The following is a 22461-nucleotide window of genomic DNA, read 5'->3' as shown; positions in this document are numbered from 1 at the left end:
TGATGATCTCTATGGGCCTATTACATCATTGGTAGATACTGTAAAGTCACTACTGTCACTAGATACTGTTGTAGACTGTGTTTAGAGAGACAGTTATGTTTTGTGACAGGATGTTTGGGCTGAGAGACCTTATGTGGGGCAATCTTAGTGGAAATTGAAGATTATGAGACCGTTAGCGAGATTTAATATACTTTATTTAGACTGCCAACGTTGGTCTGAGGGATTCCTTTTAGTCAGCAGTTTCAATAAAGTCTCGTTTATTGATTATAAATTGTTTTTAGTTGATAAATACACGAGATTTATCGTATAAACTGGCTATTAGAATGACCCACAGACGGGATGTAAAGGTATCTTTCTCGTGTGCCTTTGCTATTTATCTAGATTTTCTGTTACTTTTCACCTCATACTTATGTGGAGCTCTATTTGTAAAGCAATTTGTTCGAAAAACTACCTACTTGAAACTTTGAGAAAAGATTTTTTGCCAGAAACAAGCAATGTAACGAAATAATCAAGCTAAGGATAAGGACAATGTGAGTTCGAGGAATTGCGCTTATCATTTTACTGTTTAACAACCACAGATACAAGTACATATTTAAATTATTTAAGTGGAAAAATTTAAAATCTAGATACCTGCCTACTGATTTACTACCTCTACTGATTACCAACGTTTATCGGGAAAACAAGAAAATAGGTATGTTGTTTTATTATTATCACGGAAAAATAAAAATGAAGAAAATATCTGGTGATAAATATACGGAATTCTCCTTATTTTTAGAGGTAACTCAAACCCTGAAATATTTCCTACATTGATAGTGCTGTCAAAACTAAAATGTAAAGGTGTGTCCACACATAGTCGACCGGCCGTCGATCGATGCCGATCCACATCGATTCACAATAAATTCACATCGATCGACGGCCGTCGACTATATGTGGAATTGTGGACACACCTTTACACACAAAAGAAGAGGCAAAGACAAAGTAGGAAACAGACTTACCCTGTTGAAGATGAAATTGTTCTTCTTAACGCCAAGATCCTCGTCTTCATCAAACCTATCACAGTTCAAATTCATTTCATGGAACTTCTCACTTATCGTTATTTGCACCTTGTGGTCCCGGACTTTGGTATGTTCTTGTGACTTACTATTACTCAGACTATGGTTACTAATGGCATGACTATTTCTTTCAATGTGTGACTTATCTTTGGGCAATTTATTTTCAGTCTTATCAACACACTTGTTACTGTTTTGTATTTCCGTTTTGCGATTTCGACACACGTTGTTCTGACTACTGATATGCCCGTTATGGTTGTTCTGGTGAATAATATTTTGATAATGGGACTTTGAATTTTCCACACTCGTTTTATTGTTTTCGTCGATAAGGTTGATTGCCGGTGAACTTGGATATGATTTCATACCATTGGCGTTGTTTTTCACTTGCCCGTTCTTCTCTGCGTCATTTTTGCTCTTCAGAACGAGTGACTTTCGTTTGAATCGTTTAGGTGTAAGGCGTTCACGACTGAAATGGTTGGCACCATCATCTGCATCGCTTTTGTCATCGTACTCCACATCATTGTTAGTAGTCATGATTCTGAAAAGAAAATCAACAAAGATGTCAAGTCATATGGTTTGTTATTAATGCAAAATAATACGAAAGTAACAATTTCATTTCCAGCCGTGGCCATGGTGGGACATTCCCTGCTAAGTTCAAAAACTATTAAAAATAGGTATATATATATTAAAAAAATCATTTCCAGCCGCAAATACGTGGTCATATAAGTTAAGCTACGTCGAATAGAACGGATAAAGGATTAAATACGTCGAATAGAACGGATAAAGGAATAAAACCGAGCAACGCAACGTGGCTTACCTCTACCTTTACAAAATAATAATTATTAGGTTTGACACTTTATTGAATAAGAGCAATCATAAATTGTACACGTGTCAATAGCTATAGGTAGCTAAATGAGGAGTATAGGAAGTAACAAGGTTTAGAAAATGAAGAAGAATAATAAAAAACACCTGTGCCAACTATTATGTTATCACTTTTATTTCAGCCATGCGTCACTTACGATAATAATTGCGAATCTAATCACCCCCACCATCAAAACAGAAAACAACGCCAACAGTATTGGTATTCGATATCAACAATGAATCATTTTTCTAACCATCACGTCACGTCAATTCGAGAAAGCCCGAGAACTCAACGTTTTGTCAGAGACGTGTATCGGAAAAATTGGTATTTTGGCGCATCCAATAAAAATTCTCTCTCAATTGCGAATCTAATCACCCCCACCATCAAAACAGAAAACAACGCCAACAGTATTGGTATTCGATATCAACAATGAATCATTTTTCTATCCGTCACGTCATGTCAATTCGAGAAAGCTCGAGAACTCAACATTTTGTCAGAGACGTGTATCGGAAAAATTGGTGTTTTGGCGCATCCAATAAAAATTCTCTCTCTCTCCTGTAATTATTCGCAATGGAAAAAAAAAATGTGGTAACTTTGACACATCCACCAATAATAAATTAACATCTCTCTCCTCGCATCTTGAATGAGAAAATTTAGTGCACTTGGCACATCCACTAAAATTATCTCTTTCTCCCTCTCCCTCCGTTCTGAAATCAATGTGCCAAAATTGGCATTTCTGGCACATCCACTAATAATATCAAAATCTCGCATAGTTGTATCCTGTTTTGACGGTGGAGGTGATAGAAAATTTAGTGCAGTTGGCAGATCCACTGAACTCATTCCCCCTCTTATCTTAGGTAATACAGCCCTGAACTGACGGGTAATACCGGTGAAATAATTTCTAATCTGAGCCAATTTATCATCACCATATACATATCAAGGATAAGAAGATCGTGTAAGTCACTTCCTACTACAGATAAAATTCTCGACGCTGATTTCTTTTCAATGGAAATACAAATCTAGGCTACTCGTATCTCAACTGCTAGTATTTTTAGTCAATTCATGGCAAAATTGCAACAACGTCAAGAGTTCAAGACTGTCTATTTCTATTGCAGACTAATGTGTTTGAGTAGATAAATAGTAGAATAAGTAGATCATGTACGTATTGGTATTGATCATGAATCATGTTACTTTGTTATGCTTCCACATGTTATGATAGGCAAGGTTTAGACTTGAAGGAAAGTTTGTGGAAACAATTAGGTAGGTAACAACTTAGGTATGTACCTACGAGTACTTAAAAAAAAAGAAAAAAAAAACAAAAAAAAAAAAAAACAAAACAAAAACAAAATTTATTTACTCGCCATCTTGCAAAGGAACTTAAGTGCAATACAAATGAAATGGAGAGTAGGTTGAAGGAATTGAGATTCAGCATTTTCAGCAGACACGAAAAACTGGAAATGCTGACTTGGCCTTGATTTTCTGATCTCACCACTTTTTTAGGCCAACATTTTTGGATAGGAACTTGGCCTTTTTTTCACATTTGTGTTTTTGTGGGGTTGGATACTAAACCCCAAGTTCTTTCTATGTAAGCACGAGTACCCTGAAGACTTCTTAAAACACAAGATTTAAGTTCGAGTCTTAATAATCATTATACTTACTTACACTAACTTTTTTTTTCATTATACTAACTTTTAAATATTAACTAAATAAGTAAATACCAACTTTTTTGAACAAGTCACCCTATAAACCACAGTACAGCCCGGGGCCAAAATCCATATCCTCATCTTCAAACATTCTTTTGAAGAGCTCCAAGCTGGCATAGAGACCCACTAATAAATATTTCTACTTCATAATTCGAGACATCTCAGGGTCACCTAAAACGGACACCTTAGCGCGGGCGTAAGAAAAGAATGGGAGATGCCATAACAATCCAGATCCCCAGAACTCCAAAATGTCATCACTTCATTTGACTGGTACCATATTGAGGATGTTGTGATATTTTATTTTATAGGTATTGGTATTGTTTACACAAGATAAAAGACCCTATCACTTGAGAACATAACAAAAGACTACGGGTTACTCTGACATCAGACCTGAGATTTGGGTACGTTGGCTGGAAACCAAATGTTGTAAAACACACTAGTATCATAGTGTATCATGGTATCATGATATAAACCATTTTGTCTCCTGTATAAATTCAAATTCACAAGAAATAGGGTTTCATCTTAAAAGCAGCAACGGTCCACCCCAAAGCATCCAGAAGATTAACTCATCCCAAGATACATGAAAGTCCCAAGATACACAAAGTCTACCTTGAATAACTTCTATCAAGTCTGACTGACGGCTGATGGAGTCAGAGTACATCTGACGTTAGAAGATTTAAGATTACGGACAATACAAGTTACAAGTCATTTTCAATGAATACGACCATTGCTGTTCTTTCTTCTTATCCTAAAGAGTCATCTCCAATCTGTTTTTTACTATTATTGTTTTTGTTTTGCATGGGAATGCTCAACTACTGATACAAATATAGATAGGTACACCTAAGCTTAGTAGTTTTCTACCTACCTAATACTACCAGTATCTTCCATAGTACCAGGAAGGTAGGTAGGTATAATGTGCGATTTTTTTCTCAAGACGAAAATTTTCAGGATACTTTTAACTATGTACCTTCTTGTTAATCATTTGATTGAGCTTTAGAATGTGGTCCTGAACTCTCATAGGTAATGTATTAGATAACAAATTACAAAGGTCTTTCTTGAGAGTTAGCATCGGGGATGAGAAAACTTACTAGAACTTGGCCTGGCTCACTACCGTACACTTAGATACCAAAGTTATTTGATCAGAGTACGCTTATAATTTTTAGAATCCTAACTGAATTAGAATCTGGGACTTAGCCGTATTACGGATATTTACGGATAGGCAGTTGTGATTCCACATGAAAAATATGCTGCTGTGTCGTTTGGCAATCCCTCACTACCGTACACTTAGATACCAAAGTTATTTGATCAGAGTACGCTTATTTTTAGAATCCTAACTGAATTAGAATCTGGGACTTAGCCGTATTACGGATATTTACGGATAGAGCAGTTGTGATTCCACATGAAAAATATGCTGCTGTCTCGTTTGGCAATCCGTAGGTACTGGCAAGCACGTCTTCAATAAATTGTTGTTTCCCTAACCACTTAGTCAATTCCTACATCTTAATCTGCAGCATCATCATGAGCTCATAGTAATTAACTGGAATAACTAGGTAATTATTTCAAGGAAGGAAAATCCAAGACGGTCGCCACAGGGAGGTACGACGTGAGATCTTTTGACCCTCAAGGAGGAAAAATGTAGAGAAGAGCTACGATTGCAAAATAACTTTTCATATCTTCTTCTTCTTCTTCTTCTTCTTCTTCTTCTTCTTCTTCTTCTTCTTCTTCTTCTTCTTCTTCTTCTTCCAAGACGACTAGGTAGTTAGGTACAAGTTTCGCGGAAGGCGACACGACATCCAAGGGAAATTATTTTCTACCGCCTAACCTTTGGAGGTCTATTATTATATTAGATTATTACCTATGTGGCCAAGCAAATACTTAAAGATTAACTCCAGAGCACTTAAATGGGGTCCACCAACTCATAACGTATGTAATTTAACAGTTAGACTTGAGGTATTTATCTGCGATAAAATGATTACGTAGGTAAATGATTAGGACTAATAATGTTATAAAAGTGAGTAGAACCGCAGCTGCCCTTCCGGGTAAAGAAAGGGCGATATCAACCCCCCTCTTCGGTGTTTTATAATGACCCTCGTATTCTGCAGACCATTTCTCATTTTCCTCATCTCACACATGTGAACATTGTGAATACTACGTTATAGAGGTTACATGTAAGTCCACTACAAGAATCAATTTTGAAGAAGCGGGAATACGAGTATTAGCTTTAGTTGGATAAATAAAGATAAAGCTCTAATTTATTTTCATTTATTTTTACCAATCCGGAACCACGTGAAGAAGACTCTTCATTGGTTTAAATAATCAATTAATCATGTGCAAAATTGAATAATTTCGAAAAAGGGCCAATTATTGCCTAGGGCAATCTCTACCACTCAACCCTGAACCTTAGTATAGTATAAGGAAGAAGTAGTAATCACACATATGAATACCGAGTTTGATTTTTTGTTTTCTACTGCACAGAATTCAAAGTGTAAGTCGCAAGGCTGTGTTTTTAGTTTAAGTTCCTCAAAGTCTGATAAGAGAGAATCCCTCACAAATATCGCGACCCCACCTCCCTCCATGGTGTCTCGCTTGTAGCAACTCATGAGAGAAAAGCCTTCCAGGTTAATGTTTTTCATTTCTGTTTCACTCAGTCTGGTCTCGCTCATACAGAGCATCTCGACCTCAACTGAGTGCTCGATTAGTACCTCTGATAAAAATACCTCTATTAGCGAATCTTTATTGTTGAGAGTTTGTATGTTTTGATGCATTATGCTGATAGAGCCCGAGTATTTGGTATTGCGTGATCCTATCATACGCTTTGAGCATTTTTTCCGGATAAATCTTTTGTTTGCATAGTTACCACGGTTCACATCGGGGGGCGAGAGACGCTGTTTTGTCAGAGTGCTGGATATCCTCTCGTGAGATTCGTCATATGGTATAAAAAATGGTATGGTACGGCCTGCTGACCTGGAAAAGGTTGGGGTTGAGGGGGCTGGATCAAGGTCAGTGGATTCCAGTAACCATACTGCGGTGTCAATGTATATGGTGAGGTAGGTAATGGTTGAGATGGTAGTTGCATTGTTGTTGGCGTAAACAATGGAAATGCTGGCGTTGCTGTAAATGTTCCGGTGGTGTCTCCTTCTGAAATAACAGGGGTGGTAGATAGTTGGGATTGCGTTGAGTTTACTTGACAGAGTTTTTCTCCCATTACTTTGCTGTAGTTAATATCTGGGGTTGTTATTTTGGTGGTTCCTTTGGTGCTTTCATGATCTTTTCCCAGTGTGTTGTTTTGTCGGGGATTTGAAAGTTTGTGACTTCTTTCATTATCACCTTTTTTAGTAACGTTGTTGTTGTTAGTACCACTTTTGTATTCAGTTTGAGTTGAGTTTTTCAGTTTTTGATCTTGTTTGGATGTTCCTGTATCATGTTTTGTTTTCTCAGATGTGGCAGGTTTTCCTTCAAGTATGTTTGCAATTTTCAAGCTGATCCAAACTTTCCCCTTTCTGCCAACATGGTATCCATCCTTTGCTATATGGTATGGTTTTATGAATGCGTGGGTGTTAATAATCGAAATGTTTGGGTATTGAGAGGAATGGTGCTTGATTAGGGTGTTGAGTTTGATTATATTTCTATTCCATTTAGGATCAGCGCACGGTGGTATTGATATTAACACAATTTTGCAGCTTAATGCAGCTACGTCACTGATTGATTTCTTTATGTCTCCTATTTGTGTGTGGAATAGATCGTATGAGCCTCCTGATATGATCAAAATGTCCTCTTTGTTGATGTTTTTCGGAATTGTTTGGATGACTTCTTGGATTCTGGAATCTGGTTTCAAGATCGTTTTTAACTCAAACTGTGAAGGTAAGTCCAAGTTTTTGCGCAATTCGTCTTGTAGGTATCTCAGATGTGAGTCACCTATCATAATGCACTGAGGTTTCTCATTTTTGTTTAAATGGTAAGTATCGGCAGTTTTTGTCGTTTTTGGTTTCGAATGTCTGGGTGCTTTATTATCTTCCATATTTTTTATAATAGTGTCGATCTTTGAGCTGTTACTTTTGACAATTAGCTCAAGTTGGGATATTTTGTTTCGGCTATCGTCACAGGGTGTTATATCGTCTGCCTCAATTTGTACTCTTTTCTGTTTTTTGTTAGTCTTAGTAGTTTTCCCCTCGGCCTTCATCTCTGTTTGCTTTTTTTTGTTATTGTTTATTATCATTGCTTCTTCCAATTCCTCCTGTAGCTTCTTGTCGTTAGCAATGCAGATTTCGGGTGTAATGTAAAACAGAGTATCATCTGAATCTTCGTTTCTATTTTCATACGTATTTTTGCTTTTTTCCGCTTCTTTGTTCGCCGACTGATTTTTGGTTTTCTCATCCTTTCCAGTCTGTAGAAGGTTCAATTTCGCTTCAAGTTCTGTCATAATATTCTGTTTCTTTAGACTATCAGCACTCAGTTCGCTGATTTTTTGTTTCATCTCCTTGTTTGCTTCCTCAGATGTTCGGTTCTTCTTCTCAAGTTCCTTTATTTTTTCAAGACAATCTGAGGCCTCCTGAGTTTTTCTTTTGATCTCCATTGTCAGTTCCTGCTCCTTTTCCAACAGATGATTGATTCTCTCTTTCATCTTTGCAATGGTGTTGTTTGCTAATGTTTCGTTAGAGGTGGCCGTCTCCAATAAATTATTTATTCTAATCTTTTTCTCCTCCACCTTGGATTTTATTGCTAGGTATATTGAGTTTTTCTCATCAATAGCTTTTTCCAAGACTTCTTTCTCTAGTTTTATATTTTCAATGATGGTGTAGTTATGAGACAACTTAAGGAATGTTGTTGTGATCAACTCCATTAAGGATACATGAATTTCAAAACTAGTGATATTCCCAGGAGTGGAAACAAGCGTTTTTATTTGGTTAAAAAGATCTTGCTCATCTGGTTCTAGTAAAAACGGTCTATATTTATTTGGAGAGCTAGTGTCATGTTTCTTCTCCGGCGATACTTCATAATAGGTTGTACCATTAAGTTGTCGATTTGGTGTTGTTGACATTTTGTGTTGGCCGTCTTTACACGAACACGGAGTACCTACAATGACACTAATGTTTATATTTTTCGCATGTATTGGAGTTATGCTCAGAGATAGGTGAAATTTACACACGAAGTCACCGAGTATAATGTAAACAATTGATATTGTCCGAAGGTTGATGATAAAATTACAAAATTACACGAAAGAATGGAGCAAAATTTAGTTTATTCCGGGATTAAATTTCAATTTTGGGCTTCTTTGCTTCTTCTTTCTGGGTAATCTCGGATGTCAAAATTTCAGCGAAAAAAAGGCGAATTATTTGGTATAGGTCACTACGCGATAGGCTAGCGCACTATGGTCGATTTAAATATTTATATGTACACTATTTACACAAACCAAAAGTGACACACGTCCACACGTTTACACAAACCAACTATAATATGGCAAGTAATAAGTACCTAATTGTGTTTCTGTTATCCTGTTTCCAGATTGGAAAGCCACTACATCGACGATCTAAACCGCCCACAAGTCCCCTGCCTAGACTCAAACAGGCCAAAAGTTTGACCCAAGATGAAATGGATTATTTGATGTTCTTCACAGACTTCGATTCGAAGGCACCCTCTGCAGACCAACTGGCTCAGACTTATCTGAATCAGAGAAAAATGAAACATTGTACAGAGAAATGACAATAACAATAATATTTAATCTTTTTCTTCGCCTTTTCCCATGTTCAGATGGGGTCGGCGTTTGTCGTCGGGCTCTCAATCAGCTTTAGAGTGACCGCTTGAGGCCTTCTTTCTGGGTAATCTCGGATGTCAAAATTTCAGCGAAAAAAAGGCGAATTATTTGGTATAGGTCACTACGCGATAGGCTAGCGCACAATGGTCGATTTAAATATTTATATGTACACTATTTACACAAACCAAGTGACACACGTCCACACGTTTACACAAACCAACACAAAAAATCTTTCATTGAATACGCACTTAATAGACACATAAACTTGAGAATTTTTTGCTACAATTATTTGTACACTTGACACAGTTTAAAGTTCAAATCGTGGTTTGTTTTGGTTTACCTATTGTGAGCTTATAAACAAAATCCAACACAGACGATATTTTAGTGGGTGAGGTTAGGTAGACGGATATCAAATTATTTTGTCAACATAATCATTTGTAACAGGATAGCCATAATTTCCACCGTTCCTAGTGGTAGTTACCTAACATTATCTTATTATTCTACGTCTATGAAACTAGGGAATTTTGAAGGGTTTAAAATGAAAATTTAACTTGAAAAGCATAAATTAAAACTAATAATAATAATAATAATAATAATAATAATAATAATAATAAAAATACTCGTAGCTAAGTAATGGATCGAAAATGAAGATGAAAGGTAGTACTGTAGTAAGTACACATTATCAAAAGATCTTTGAAAGAATTTTACGATGTTTTCAAGTACCTAGTAGGTACCTATCATATCAATATCTCCAATACACAAAAGTATGTAGTAATGAAGCGTCCAATTTTTTCGTTAATTTCACCAATGAAAGTTCTATCGCGGGCTGATCTTTAACTTACCAAAGTGTAAACGGTTGAACTTCGAAGAGAGTTAAAGCAGAAAAACTTTCGTGAAAATTACGCGTATCTACAAAATTTAATAGGTAAAATTATTTATCTATTAGTTATTAATTTCAAAATCACTTTCAAACGTTTTAAACTTGAGTTACGAATAGGTAATTTGTCACTTATCTTGCTATGTTTAGTATCTTGCCTTAGTATGCCTGATAATCCTGACTAGGAAAATTAAACCCAAATAAAAAAAAAAAAAAAAAAAAAAAAAATGAAGTAGGTATGTAGGTACTTAGTTTAGGTAATTAAAAATTAAAACATACCTCGTTAAGTCTTGGCTACTTAAAAATTTCTACTCTCTTTTAAACACGGAGAAAAAACACCGAAAAAAAAGAAGAATAAACCACTGAAAAAAACGTACAATAGGTCAATTTAAATATTAACTAGACGTATTGTTCACGTATACTCGTATACTGACAAGAAAGAAGAGGGTATCAATGGCACAGCGTATCACTGTAACACCTGAACCACGGTACTGCACAAGTGCACAGGATATCAGTACAGGCTCCCCTAAACATGTGTTAGGCTCGGGCATGAGTCTACACCACAGGGTGCTTAGAAATGACCAACACATGTTCACATGTTTCGGGTAGGGTATTCTAGAAGATCCTTGCTTTCTAGTAGGTCTGGAAAATTCGTGTTTCTACTGTTCTAGAAAAAAAGATGTTTCTACTACGAGTTTATTATTATTATTTTAGAAAATCGTATTCTTGTGGTAGGTGTTCTAGAAAATCCTTATTTTTAGTGGGTCTGGAAAATTCGTGTTCCTACTGTTCTAGAAAAAGGAATATACTTATTTCTACTAAGAGGAGTTTTTACTTTCTATTACTAAGGTAATTTATTAGAAAAACGGATTCTTGTGGTATTATAGTGGGTTTAGTAGGTACCTATTATTATCTACCGAGGCATTTAGAAATTCAGTGTTTCTAGTAATTAATCTTGAATAATGATGTTTCTAGTGGTGAAAAAGAGTATTTATTACACGCGAGACAAGACGAGAAATTTCTCGTCTCGTGATTTTTCCACTTTCATAAACTTCTGCAGAATCATACATCGGTCCACGCGTGAGTTGACTGCGTAAATTAATGACAAAATATGCCGTGGAAAACTTACCCATCAGCAAGAAAAACCATTTTCATGACAAGCCTTCATTGCGACCTTCAGTGACTAACATTTAAATATAGTTTATTTAATATTAACTCTGTTTAGTCTTCTCTGTAGCGCTGGCGCTGTAGCCAAAGTGGCATTCTTCTGGTGAACGAGAGGGGCTTTCAATTCCAAACTGAGGAGGAAATTTTATGGTCAATAAATTGAAATTTTGTTCCCTTTATACTGCACTAGATTTTGGGGTCCCCGTACTTTGAAATAAATATGTAAAATTTTATTGTTATACATGGAAAAAAAGTACAAAGAACGTATTCCCTCATTTATTTTATTGTCAAACTTTGTGGGTACCACAGCATTACCAAGTGCCTCCTTGAATTAGTCAAGATGTTTGGCCTTTTTTCCGAGTGAGTTCTATAAGTTCATTGACCTTCGAGTAGATATTTTAAACAGTAAGATTCACCGATAGTCCCGGATGATCTCTAGATCCACTATTAATCGATCTAGCAGAGATCCTTTTCGAGACATCCTGTGTTGATAGGGTCTAGCACTCTCGCACCTAGGGTTATGGTCCCTGTGGTAGAGTAATACATTACACTAGGGTGAATATGCTAGATTGTGGAGGGAATAAATTATAAACTGTTCTTTCTTTTCATTCATAACAATTCATCATCAAGCCTTTTTACTCCACAACAGAGGTAACCTAGCTTTGAGGCGATAGACGAGGTGCTAGATACTATTTTTTATGATTCCCATAGAACTGAATCCTATGGAATACTGAAACTGAAGAATATAACGAGTGTCATGAACTAATGATTATCTGGATAGGTGACGTTAACATGAGAGTAAGTAGGAATTTCCATTTAAATTAGGATAAACTCTTGAAAAGAATTTAGAAATTTTAGGCCAAAGTAAAAAGGCAGTAGACTTTGTTTTTGGAAGTGAAAAGGATTTCCTTTTCACGGCGAATGATCAAACCAATATGCTGATTTGGTTGGAAACGTTATCACCACGGAATAGCAAAAGACCCACGGTTTTTATCAGCAAAAAGCTGATATCAGCAGACTGGTTCTTAGCTGTCTCCATAAAACGTTTTATCTGAGGGAGATTACCTGTACCTCAAGGTGCAAGAAACAACGATCTTTCTACTATGGGTGCCCTACTAGAAATTAAAGGGTCTATGATGTATGGTTCTCATAATCGACCGTCAATATACATGGGAAGATGTATACAACACTATGACTGACACATCTCACCAGGAAAATTATAAAGATATAGAAAATAAATTAACCTCGATGTAAAAGAAGTGTGCGTATCTGTGCTGACTATAAGGTAACAGTGAACCAGGCTATCAAGGATTTTAATTATCCTATACCCAGGATTGAGGACATTTACGCTCAAATGAATGGAGGTAAATATTTTTGTACGTTAGATCTGAGCAAAATAATACAAACATTTCACATTTATTTTATATTAATAAATTTTACTAGATATAATTTTTTTTATATACCTATTTTTTTTTTTTTTAGAAAAAAAGTACACTGTGAAAACTTATTGAAGATTTTTTTCAAAATATTTTTATCGAGAAAAAGAGAATAAACAAAAAATTAATATTTTCCTTTGAGTTTTAACAATAAACAAATGAATAGAATAATCTGTTTAGTCATAGAGAGAAAAAGTTAAATCCTTTCTTCCAAGAAAATCACTGTTAGCGATGAAAAATCCCAAACGATTTTTTATAGAAAAAAAAAGTTACTTCAGCCTTGGACCTAACAGATCAAATTAATCCACAGTATAATATATCCCAATAAACGAATCTTAGTTAGATTAGAATTCAAAAGCGGTTTGAGGTAAATTTATGACAAAAAAAAAGTACCTACACTTCTTATGAAGGTACAGACAGACAAACAATATAACAAATAAGCTTTCGATGTATTTTACAGAATGCCTCATTAAATACCATTTCTGTCAAATCTCATTCAAATGGATTTTTTGTACAAAATATAAGAAAAGAGAGAAGGAATGTTTTTCGCGTCATGTGTGAGCCAACTTGTGTGTACTACAAAAACACGGATGAAAAAATCGGGCTCATCAAGCAGACACACTATTACAATAGAATGCATGAAGAATAGTTAATTTGATACCGATTCACACTCAATACGAGAGATAGTATAGCTCAACCAAGAAAACACAAGTTTTCATAAACTTTCAGGAAATAAGAGAAGAAACGTTTACGTAAAATCCCCTTAGTTCTTTAGATAGAAACAAACGAACAAAAAACAGTAAAAAATATGTTTTAATCTTCCGAAATGTCAACAAAAAATATGTACACACCTTTTGTAAAAAAAGAGACATAAAACCTTTAAATTTAGCTTCTACCTTCTACACAGTGAAATAAAAAGAAAACTCTTTTTAATAATGAAAATACTAATTAATACTTTCTATCTAATGAGATCATAACCATTGGATTATTATCTGGAAAGAGGCCGTAAAAACAACACAAAAAGCGGAGAACACAAGCTAAAATAAATATTGTTTAGATTTGACCGATACCTAATGTCGAAGTCGAGTTTATAGAAACTAAAGAAAACCTAGCTCTTGTATTGAAAAGAAATTTCTTTAACAATGAGTCGGTATTGCTCAATATTCTAAATTATTTGTTGCAAATACATCTTATCTGTTCAAGCATCATTAAGTTAGTATTAAGTATTTTTCTATTTTAAATTTATTGTTTGGGTTTAAGAATAATATACCTAGTATTAAGATACAATGAAAATGTGATGCAGACTAATCTACTTGTCATTTATGTTGTGTCTTTTATTTGAAATGTACATTTTTAGTGCTAAAATGTTGTTATGTTTAAGTTTAAAATGTTTAAGTCGTAGTACTTTCCTTAAAAATTGGTAAAATTTTGAGCATGAAAGATAAGGCTAGTGATGTGTTTGTGTTATTTTATTAAATTTTTACTTCAAATATAACACAGAGTGCTTTAAAAGTATTTCCCCGATTTCAAAAGGGTTGCCAGATAACATCGAGCTATGTGAAATCAAGAAAAGACTTTCGAACCACATTGTGTAATGAAAGTATTATGAGTGCTAGAACCAAGCCCAAGTAAGCATGTTTACTGAATATCTATGGTAGCATACCCAATCACCCATAGAGGCTGAGAAAGAATTTAAAATAAAATTGAAATTGGCGAATCACTATTACCTATTGCACAAGGCCTTATGATTATGAATGCTAATTTATATCAAGATTCTTGATTTACATCCAATAGAACAAGATGAACATTTCAAATCTCACCTAACTTGAGGATGAAATGTTATACTTTGCCTGTCCATATTTTTCCTAAGATTTTAGTGCCATTTCTAACAAAGTGCAATCAGACTTGAATTTATCATGAGCGTCATTTCGAAAGCATATCAGCTTAGTCATATAATATTATAATACATGAGTTATTTCATTTATTACTTGGGAAATATGAATATTGTTTTCATTCCCTACAGTTGAACTTTTTACAAGCTTCCTATTAAAACCTCAACAAAAGGATACAGGAAAATAATAATAAATAGGGCCACAGAGGCTGTAAGGAAAAAGAAAAATACATCACAAAGTTTAATTGATCAATTTTTTGACTAGATTTAAGATATTAGTACCTAAATAATTAAATAATATCAATATTTACTATTCTTATCAAATTTGCATTTTTACAAAAGAGGAAAATTTACATCAATTTTAATTAAACGGATCACACATCGTCATTTCTTTTAGAAAAAAGTATCAAGTTGCAAAAGATTTCAAATTTTATGTCAAAAGAGATTCTATTTCGTTGTCACAAGAAGAGGTTCGGAAAAATAGTAAAAACCAGATACGAAGATAATAATAAATTTGTAATGAACGTCATCGCGTGAAAACATAATATCCTAAGTTTTAATTTACAAGGTTAAGGCCACTGTACTTTCTCAAACAGTGAAACACAAGTTCAGTGCAAAATACACAAAATTCCAAATTTATATCAATCAGAAAATGATCTTAACACTTCATTCTTACTGTCAGTTTATCGGTAATATTATGTAGACAACTTTTTAGGACGGACTGCTTGATTTCTACAAAATATTACTCAAGGAGCAATTTATTTCAGCACATGTTCATTTTTGATTTAAATAAACAATAAATTATCTTTATTATAATTTTTACTCATAATGTCAAAAGCTTTTTTTTCTATTCCAAGTCTTAATAAAATCTCAACATCCTATATTCTTTCGCCTGTGTTGGTTACAATACATGTATAATTTTTAATAAAAAATCTATTTGTAAAAAAAAAGTGTGGGGAGGGGAACATCGAACATGAGAAAAAAGCAAAATGCACGTAATATTATCGATAATATTTAAATATATAGAAAAAATTGAAGTATTTTAACCAAGAATAGAGACTATGTAAAAAATAAGTATATAAATGTTTGGTTGTATAAATAAAAAAAGATTTAGATATATAAATTTTGGCAGAATCATTTAAACTCGAACATGACTTGTCCAGCAATCCGAAATATCTAAATTATGTTGCTATAGTTGGAACTAAATTTTACTTGGAGCAGAGGAGGTTTTTAAAAACACATAAATCTACCAGAAGCATTATTAACACTTGGTTGACTAAGTTTTCAGAACTAAACATCTAGCGAGAGTAAATACAAAGCTTAACTGACATAGAAATGTACGATGATTTTACACATTATCATTACCCCTAATTCATATGAATAATGATTGGTTTCACAGTCCCTTAACAACTAAATAATTATTAAGCATCAGGGGATTGAAAAAGAATGAGAAAGTTATCGAATAGCTGATCATACTTAAACCCTTTGTTAGCTCCTAATGAATTTGCTGACTTCTCGTTTTAAAAGGGGTACCTAAACACTTTAGGTATTTGAACAATCTCTTTGACATCCCTCCAAGTAATCGTGTCGTTTTAGGGACCATAATATCTGTTATATTTCATGTTTCTCTTTTAGTTAGGGTGCTATAATCACCGGACTGTGAAACCAGGCATATACCGTCATATACGTGACAAACACTTCATCAGAGGAAGAAATTTGTTTCATGGTAGTTTTAATATTAAATAGTGGCTGAAACCGCTCAGATTTCAGTCGGGCATTTACCCTAAATACATAATACGACTGCTTAAATTTCAGGCGGGCTTCTACCCTGACACACACAAATCGACATTTCCCGAAACATGAATCAGTGTTCGAGTTCTAAACAAAACTACTAAACCATGACGAAAGCTTCCTCCCCACAGAACAAGAAAGGATACTGGTCGATCATGGTTTGCACAATGTCTTCGAGATGAGGCCTCAGCTGCTCAAATTTGCCCATATCGCTGAATTCTATTGGCAGTAAGGTTGGCCACCAGCATATTGCTAAATTTTTCGAGTCCATAGAGTTTAATTTACAATTTTCGGCAACCCTGGAAAGTAAAAAAAAAAAAATATATTATTATTTGCTTTTGATTTGATAATTGTAATGTAATTACTACTAACCCAAACTCTTTCCTGGTTACAAGCGATAAAACAAATTACAAATAAGAGGGGTCTGCGTTTTTCGTCAGCCTCTCAATCAGCCCTAGGGTGATTGCTTTTGGGCTGACATATTTTGGGTTTGGCTATAAAATTTTATGAGTGGATGCCATTCGCGCTCAACTTTAGCTACTTCTTTAACAAGGGAGTTTCAGGCTGGTTTCTTCTGTGGCCTACTCCCTGTTTAGGGTCTCCCAGCCAAAATACTTACCTCACTAAATGATGAAAAACAAACTTCAAGACTTCAAAATTGGCAGGAGGTAACTTTTTCAATAAGGCTCTCAAAGCTAGTAGCCTGCAGCTTCTATCACCTCGTACTGAAACGAAAAATTCTACGTTAAAATTAAACCATTTCTAGACTACTTGGAAATAATATTTAGGCTCAGTTAGAAGTTCAAGAGCGAGTGGTTATTACTAGATATAAAAGTAAAAAAAATGATTATTCACAAAATATTGGTTCTCAAGCTGCACTGAAGCATCAATTTCAAATATTTGATTGGCCAAAATTTGTTGCAATCTGACTTGAGAGCGAGAATTTTTGTTCATAAAACGGGGTGTAAATGTTTATACAAATAAATTCCTTAAGAGATGCCATCTTTTAAATTGAATTGGCAGTCAATTGAAGGTACATATAATTAAAAAGGTATAGTTGTATTCGATTATGTGACTTTTAATTCAGTCATCATACGAAATTTCTCTTTGGACTAGCTTGGATTGGCAGCGGGTGTGGTAGGAGGCCATTGTCCGAACTAGTCCAAAGAGAAATTTCGTATGATGACTGAATTAAAAGTCACATAATTGAATATAGCTTATTTTTCCAAGGTGGAGCTTTTTAAACAGCTTTGTGCTTTCCCTTATGAATGAATCATAGTACTCACTTGATATATCTTCAAGCTCTGCCATATGTTCTTCCGTGAACAGTGGAGGTAACTTCTTGGAGAAGAAATCTTTCAATGCAGTCGCTACAGCGTTCACAGGTATGTCTAGTGTGTTGATGTCAGTGTTTGTATCTGAAACATAGAGGATATGTGATATTTGTGAAATCTTCAAAGTTAAGAATTTTCACAGTTCTTCAAATGAAAGTTCTTTAAGAGATCTCAAAAGCTACTATGTATCTTCCTAATTAGGGGTGCATTACATTACATTGAAATGAGGGGCTTTTCTAACGAAATTTCCCAGTGCGGAGTCCAGTATGTAGGACTATTGCTCCCCATTTAACTAGGGGTAACCAGAATCTCATTGTGATTTTGAATAAAACTAAGTACATAATGTATACTAATGATATAATATACGGATTGGATTGCACGTACCTTCGTCGAATTTCTGAAACAGGAGATCAACGTGAGCCCGATTGCCCGGGACTCGATAGATCCCTTCCGAATCCAAGCCCTCGTGTTCTATAAACTGAATGCACTTCTCCAGGATAAGTGGCACGGAATGTTCGGGCTGTATAAAGTCTCCTAAGGACACCATAGTGTGTGTAGCTCCCGGCTTGGCGGATTTACTCTTGTGCTTCTTCTTCTCGCGCTCTTCCGCTAATTTTTTCACCTTCTCCTCTTTGATTCGTCGCTTCTCGATCTTTTCTTCCGCTTTGGCCTTTTCCTTTTCTTTTCGTCGCACGGACTTTTCGTCTTCGCGCGTTTTCTGCATGAGATAAGACGGTGACGAGATCATTTCGTGCAGGGAGGATGCGTCTAGACTCGAGTCTTCATTGAGGAGGCTGGGATGGCCACTGGTGCTGCCGTTTCTCTTCTTGATGCGATCGTTGATCTCGTTTGTGACCGAGGTGTAATCGCCGGACACTGGAGGGACACTGAACGTAGGGACGCGCGGGGTGGGCACAGGGATGGCTGAGCGTTTCTTGCGCATGCGCTTGTGCGTGGCGGACTTGCGGGACTTGGAGTCATAGCTGCGGTGACGCTCACGGTCCAGCGAGGAATATTCCGAGTCCGAGTCTGAGAACGCTGCAAATAAGAGAGGGGATTATTAATACGAAAGTTCGGTGGTAGAAAACCTCGCCTAGTAATTGCCTGCCACCGAAGAAAAATTTTTTGGTCCTTCCAGAAATCGAGAAAAGTATCTCCGCAATGATGCCTATCATGGAGGTCATAAGATTAGATTAAGGACGAGGTTTACCACCGCGGATTATCTCGGGAGTTCAATACGAGATTGATTTGGATATCCTGAGTTGGTAAATCCTCGTACCAAACTTACTCGTAGGTCTGCCTTTCTCTCTCCTCTGTCGAATTTTGGACTTGGTATTGCTGGCTAAACTGTCCTGGACGGGCGTGTACATGTAGTCCCCTTCATAGTACATGTCTGTGAGAGCGTCTTTCACCTGTAACAGGGAACGTTTTATAACATTAGAAAGCATGTAATCATGCACTGTACTTACCCATCCTAGTGCAAATTAGAGGTAATCGACTGATAATCAGTCTGAAAGAAAGCCATTTTAAACTCTTAGTTAATAATCCATTACCTATACTGCCCTTAAAGAGTAAACATAACTATTCCAAAAGGTAAGTAAAATCTTTAATCTATCTTTCCACAGGTTAAGCCAACAGTCACTTAGATTTTTTTGTCACTCATAACTGTTGGCATAATGGGACTTTTTAGTCTTACCCAACAGTATAAATGAGGCACATTCTATTCTATTCTTACCTGTGCATATTCAGATCCCAAGTCCACATTCTCCGGGGTGGCGAGCGGCGCATTCCCTCCTCCTCCGCCTCCATACAGAAACTTATTCATCTTCGTTCCGCCCAGGTTGACCCTCGCTATCGCATCCTTCACCAGCGAATAGTCCTTCATATTCAGCTTGCCCGGCTGATTCATCGTGTGCGTTGTGTTCTGGACGCGGCTAGACCCGTGTCTTCGCCGGCCTGTGGTGAAAGCATGCTGGGAGTAGTTGCTACTGACTCCGCCCCATGAGCTGCCGTTTTCCTGAGTGGTCTGCGATGAGAACACCGAGTCGTCCACCCATCCTGAGAAGAGAGAAGTTTTCGTTTAATCAATTTTTTCGCCGATTTTCACTATTTATGTCATATATGGCACTTTGGCACACTTGCAATAGGATGTGTATGGGTATAATGGAAAGAGGAATAATTAATTATCAAGATATTTTTCTAGTTCCATGATCTAATAACAATTTGTTCCGTGATTGGCACTCCGAGCACTTAAGGGTCAAAACGGCCTCAGTGGTGTGTAGTGGTTAAGGTGCTCGCCTGGTAATCAGGAAGGTACGGGTTCAATCCCAGCCGAGGGCTGGAATTTTATCCTCATTTATTTGAGAGTTTTACCATGATAGAGCTCGAAGGGTAAGGTGGTAGAAAATACCTTCAGCATTGACCTTGTCTAGCTTCGTACTCATGAGTCGAAGATTAACACATTACGCGGACGTACACGTCACTAACAATTAGCTGGTTACCTGGCACGATAGGAAACCATTTAAAGACAACTTAAATGAAATCATGGACTTGAATATAAATGAAATCATACCTGAATCATGAGTACCAAGTGATTCTCTTGAATCACACATGTCGGCTGCATTCCGAGGGAAACATAAACATTTGTAAGTACTCATCAAGAAAAACGAATGGACTATCTACTGAATAAATTTACACAACTAGGATAGACCAGCTAGCATTTTGGTCACTTTTAAACCAGTTAAGAATCGTGTAAACACGGTGGTTCTTACTAAGTCAACCCCAAAATTTGGGCACTTCATACAAATTTTACGTAGAATTTACAGGAGTTTCGGAGTAAGATTTTTTCAACAATGATGATAATTTGATAATAAACTACGCAAGGAAACTAGAACGAAAGAATCAGCAAAATCTACTGGTGTGCAAAACAAGACAATGAAAATTGGAGCATGCACAAAACATACGAGAAAAAAACTTACTCTGCAGGTGCAAGATTTTAGATTTTAAAAAAAAAAAAAAAAAAAAAAAAAAAAAAAAAAACTAGTCATTCAATCGTGGTATGATAAGGGTAAATACATACAGGTGAAACGGGTTCATATCAGCATGATTAAAATAAGTTGGAAAAGTAAAAAGTTGGCGTTTGAGAAATTTGTTAAAGAAATCAAAGGGACAAATGGAATGGCTAAGAAACAGACCGGACTAACCCTTATTTTTTCAAGGAACAAAGAGGTAAAGTTTGCATTTTGGAACTAACAATTGGGTTAGTTCAAATGAAATGAAAATACCAATTTGAAAACTACACCAGTTGTACCTCGTAACTTGGTAAGTGATACCCAAACCTTAGCTATACAGTCATGTAAAAACACGAAATCTTGGGTTAGTCCGATCTGCTTCTATGGCCACTCTAACTTGAAATTGGATAAACCTAAACAACTCAAAGAGGAGGGAGTATGTTTCTAAAATAATATAATATAATATGATATAGGCAAATAACACAGGGAAGGGTCAGTCTGTTATAAATTAGGGCCAGGGGGCTGAAAATGGTGAAGAAATGCATTCCGGTGCAGAAAACAAAAATGTGATTGAAACATAAAAATCAAGAAAAAACGGGGAAAACGTCACAAGCGTTTGTTTGAATGGAACTTGAGTGTCTTAAAAAAGGCTTTACATAATTTTTGTTTACATAACAAAGGCTTTACATTATTTCTGGGAGAATGACCTAATGGACAAGTTCCCGACATTTGAAAACAACATATTTTTTGTCAAAATTGAAGATAATTATCTAAATTCAGAGGTATACATGGAAAGGAGCAAGGGGGAAGAAAGATGGGATGAACCAAGTAGCAAGTGGCATAAATGAGTAAAAAATACTGCATTATTAATAGATATTAAGCTAGAATAGTTAAGTTCCATCCAAACTAAACAAAAAAGAGAACGAAAAAGAGGGGGGTTGAAACGCTCGAGCTAAAAAGTAAAAGATCTAGAGAAATAGCTATTTTTGAAAGTCAAATTACATGTGATTTCGTCAGAACTGGTTTCCGAGCCGTGAGACGCGTTAGCAAAGTTGTGTTGGATGTGATCCGGCGGTGCTGGCTCTGGAGGGGTATTAGGAGGCGAGTAAACCTCCAGACCTATAAACGGGAAAGCCCACGCAAATACACGAGGAAAAAAAGTATTAGGAAGAGAAGAAAACCGCCTCCAGAAACTATTTATACTCCAGATAAGAAGTATTAGAACCTTCAGTAGATAATTTGGCCCTCAATAAAATAATACAAAAAAAAAGTATTGGGGAACAGAAGAGTACCTATTTCTTTTGGTCCTTCGGGCCGGATAATTTTATTCAGTATGACTAACAATTTGGTCCGTCGGGCCGGATTTTTACGGCATAAAATGTGTTATTTTATTTTTTCTAAAAAAAAAAAAAAATCTCATCTTGCCACTGTGTCTTTAATCTGCTAATTGTATGTTGTTTGTTTACTGGTTGACCAGCAAAAATCAAATTTTACAAGCGACGAAAATTGGAAAATGTGTTTTTACCAACTCACACTTACAAAGAAAACCAAAAGAATTCGAGAAAAGAAAAGACTAAATTAACAGAGA

The 22461-nt window shown here is 35.8% G+C and overlaps 2 protein-coding genes across 2 annotated transcripts in view; both read right to left on the bottom strand.

The window, feature by feature from the left end:
* The window catches only part of LOC103519311 (GATA zinc finger domain-containing protein 14-like), a 28233-nt gene extending 17504 nt beyond the window's left edge, over positions 1 to 10729 (bottom strand). The window contains exons 1-2 of the mRNA XM_026830873.1: positions 10523 to 10729; positions 996 to 1587 (exon numbers count right to left, since the gene is read on the bottom strand). Coding sequence (XP_026686674.1) covers positions 996 to 1583 — 588 coding nt within the window. The 5' untranslated portion in view covers positions 1584 to 1587; positions 10523 to 10729. The remainder of the gene's footprint in view (positions 1 to 995; positions 1588 to 10522) is intronic.
* A 2435-nt stretch (positions 10730 to 13164) lies between these two features.
* The window catches only part of LOC103519289 (rho GTPase-activating protein 190), a 28290-nt gene continuing 18993 nt past the window's right edge, over positions 13165 to 22461 (bottom strand). Inside the window, exons 15-22 of the mRNA XM_008484373.3 lie at positions 21876 to 21992; positions 20435 to 20479; positions 19598 to 19920; positions 19151 to 19274; positions 18247 to 18900; positions 17815 to 17946; positions 17148 to 17253; positions 13165 to 16827 (exon numbers count right to left, since the gene is read on the bottom strand). Of these exons, the coding sequence (XP_008482595.1) occupies positions 16629 to 16827; positions 17148 to 17253; positions 17815 to 17946; positions 18247 to 18900; positions 19151 to 19274; positions 19598 to 19920; positions 20435 to 20479; positions 21876 to 21992 (1700 nt within the window). The 3' untranslated portion in view covers positions 13165 to 16628. The remainder of the gene's footprint in view (positions 16828 to 17147; positions 17254 to 17814; positions 17947 to 18246; positions 18901 to 19150; positions 19275 to 19597; positions 19921 to 20434; positions 20480 to 21875; positions 21993 to 22461) is intronic.

The sequence above is a fragment of the Diaphorina citri genome, unplaced genomic scaffold (assembly GCF_000475195.1).
Source record: "Diaphorina citri unplaced genomic scaffold, Diaci psyllid genome assembly version 1.1 scaffold64, whole genome shotgun sequence".
NCBI classification, from domain to species: domain Eukaryota; kingdom Metazoa; phylum Arthropoda; class Insecta; order Hemiptera; family Psyllidae; genus Diaphorina; species Diaphorina citri.
Note: the sequence above shows the minus strand (reverse complement) of the source record. Positions and strands in the feature narration are given on the sequence as shown.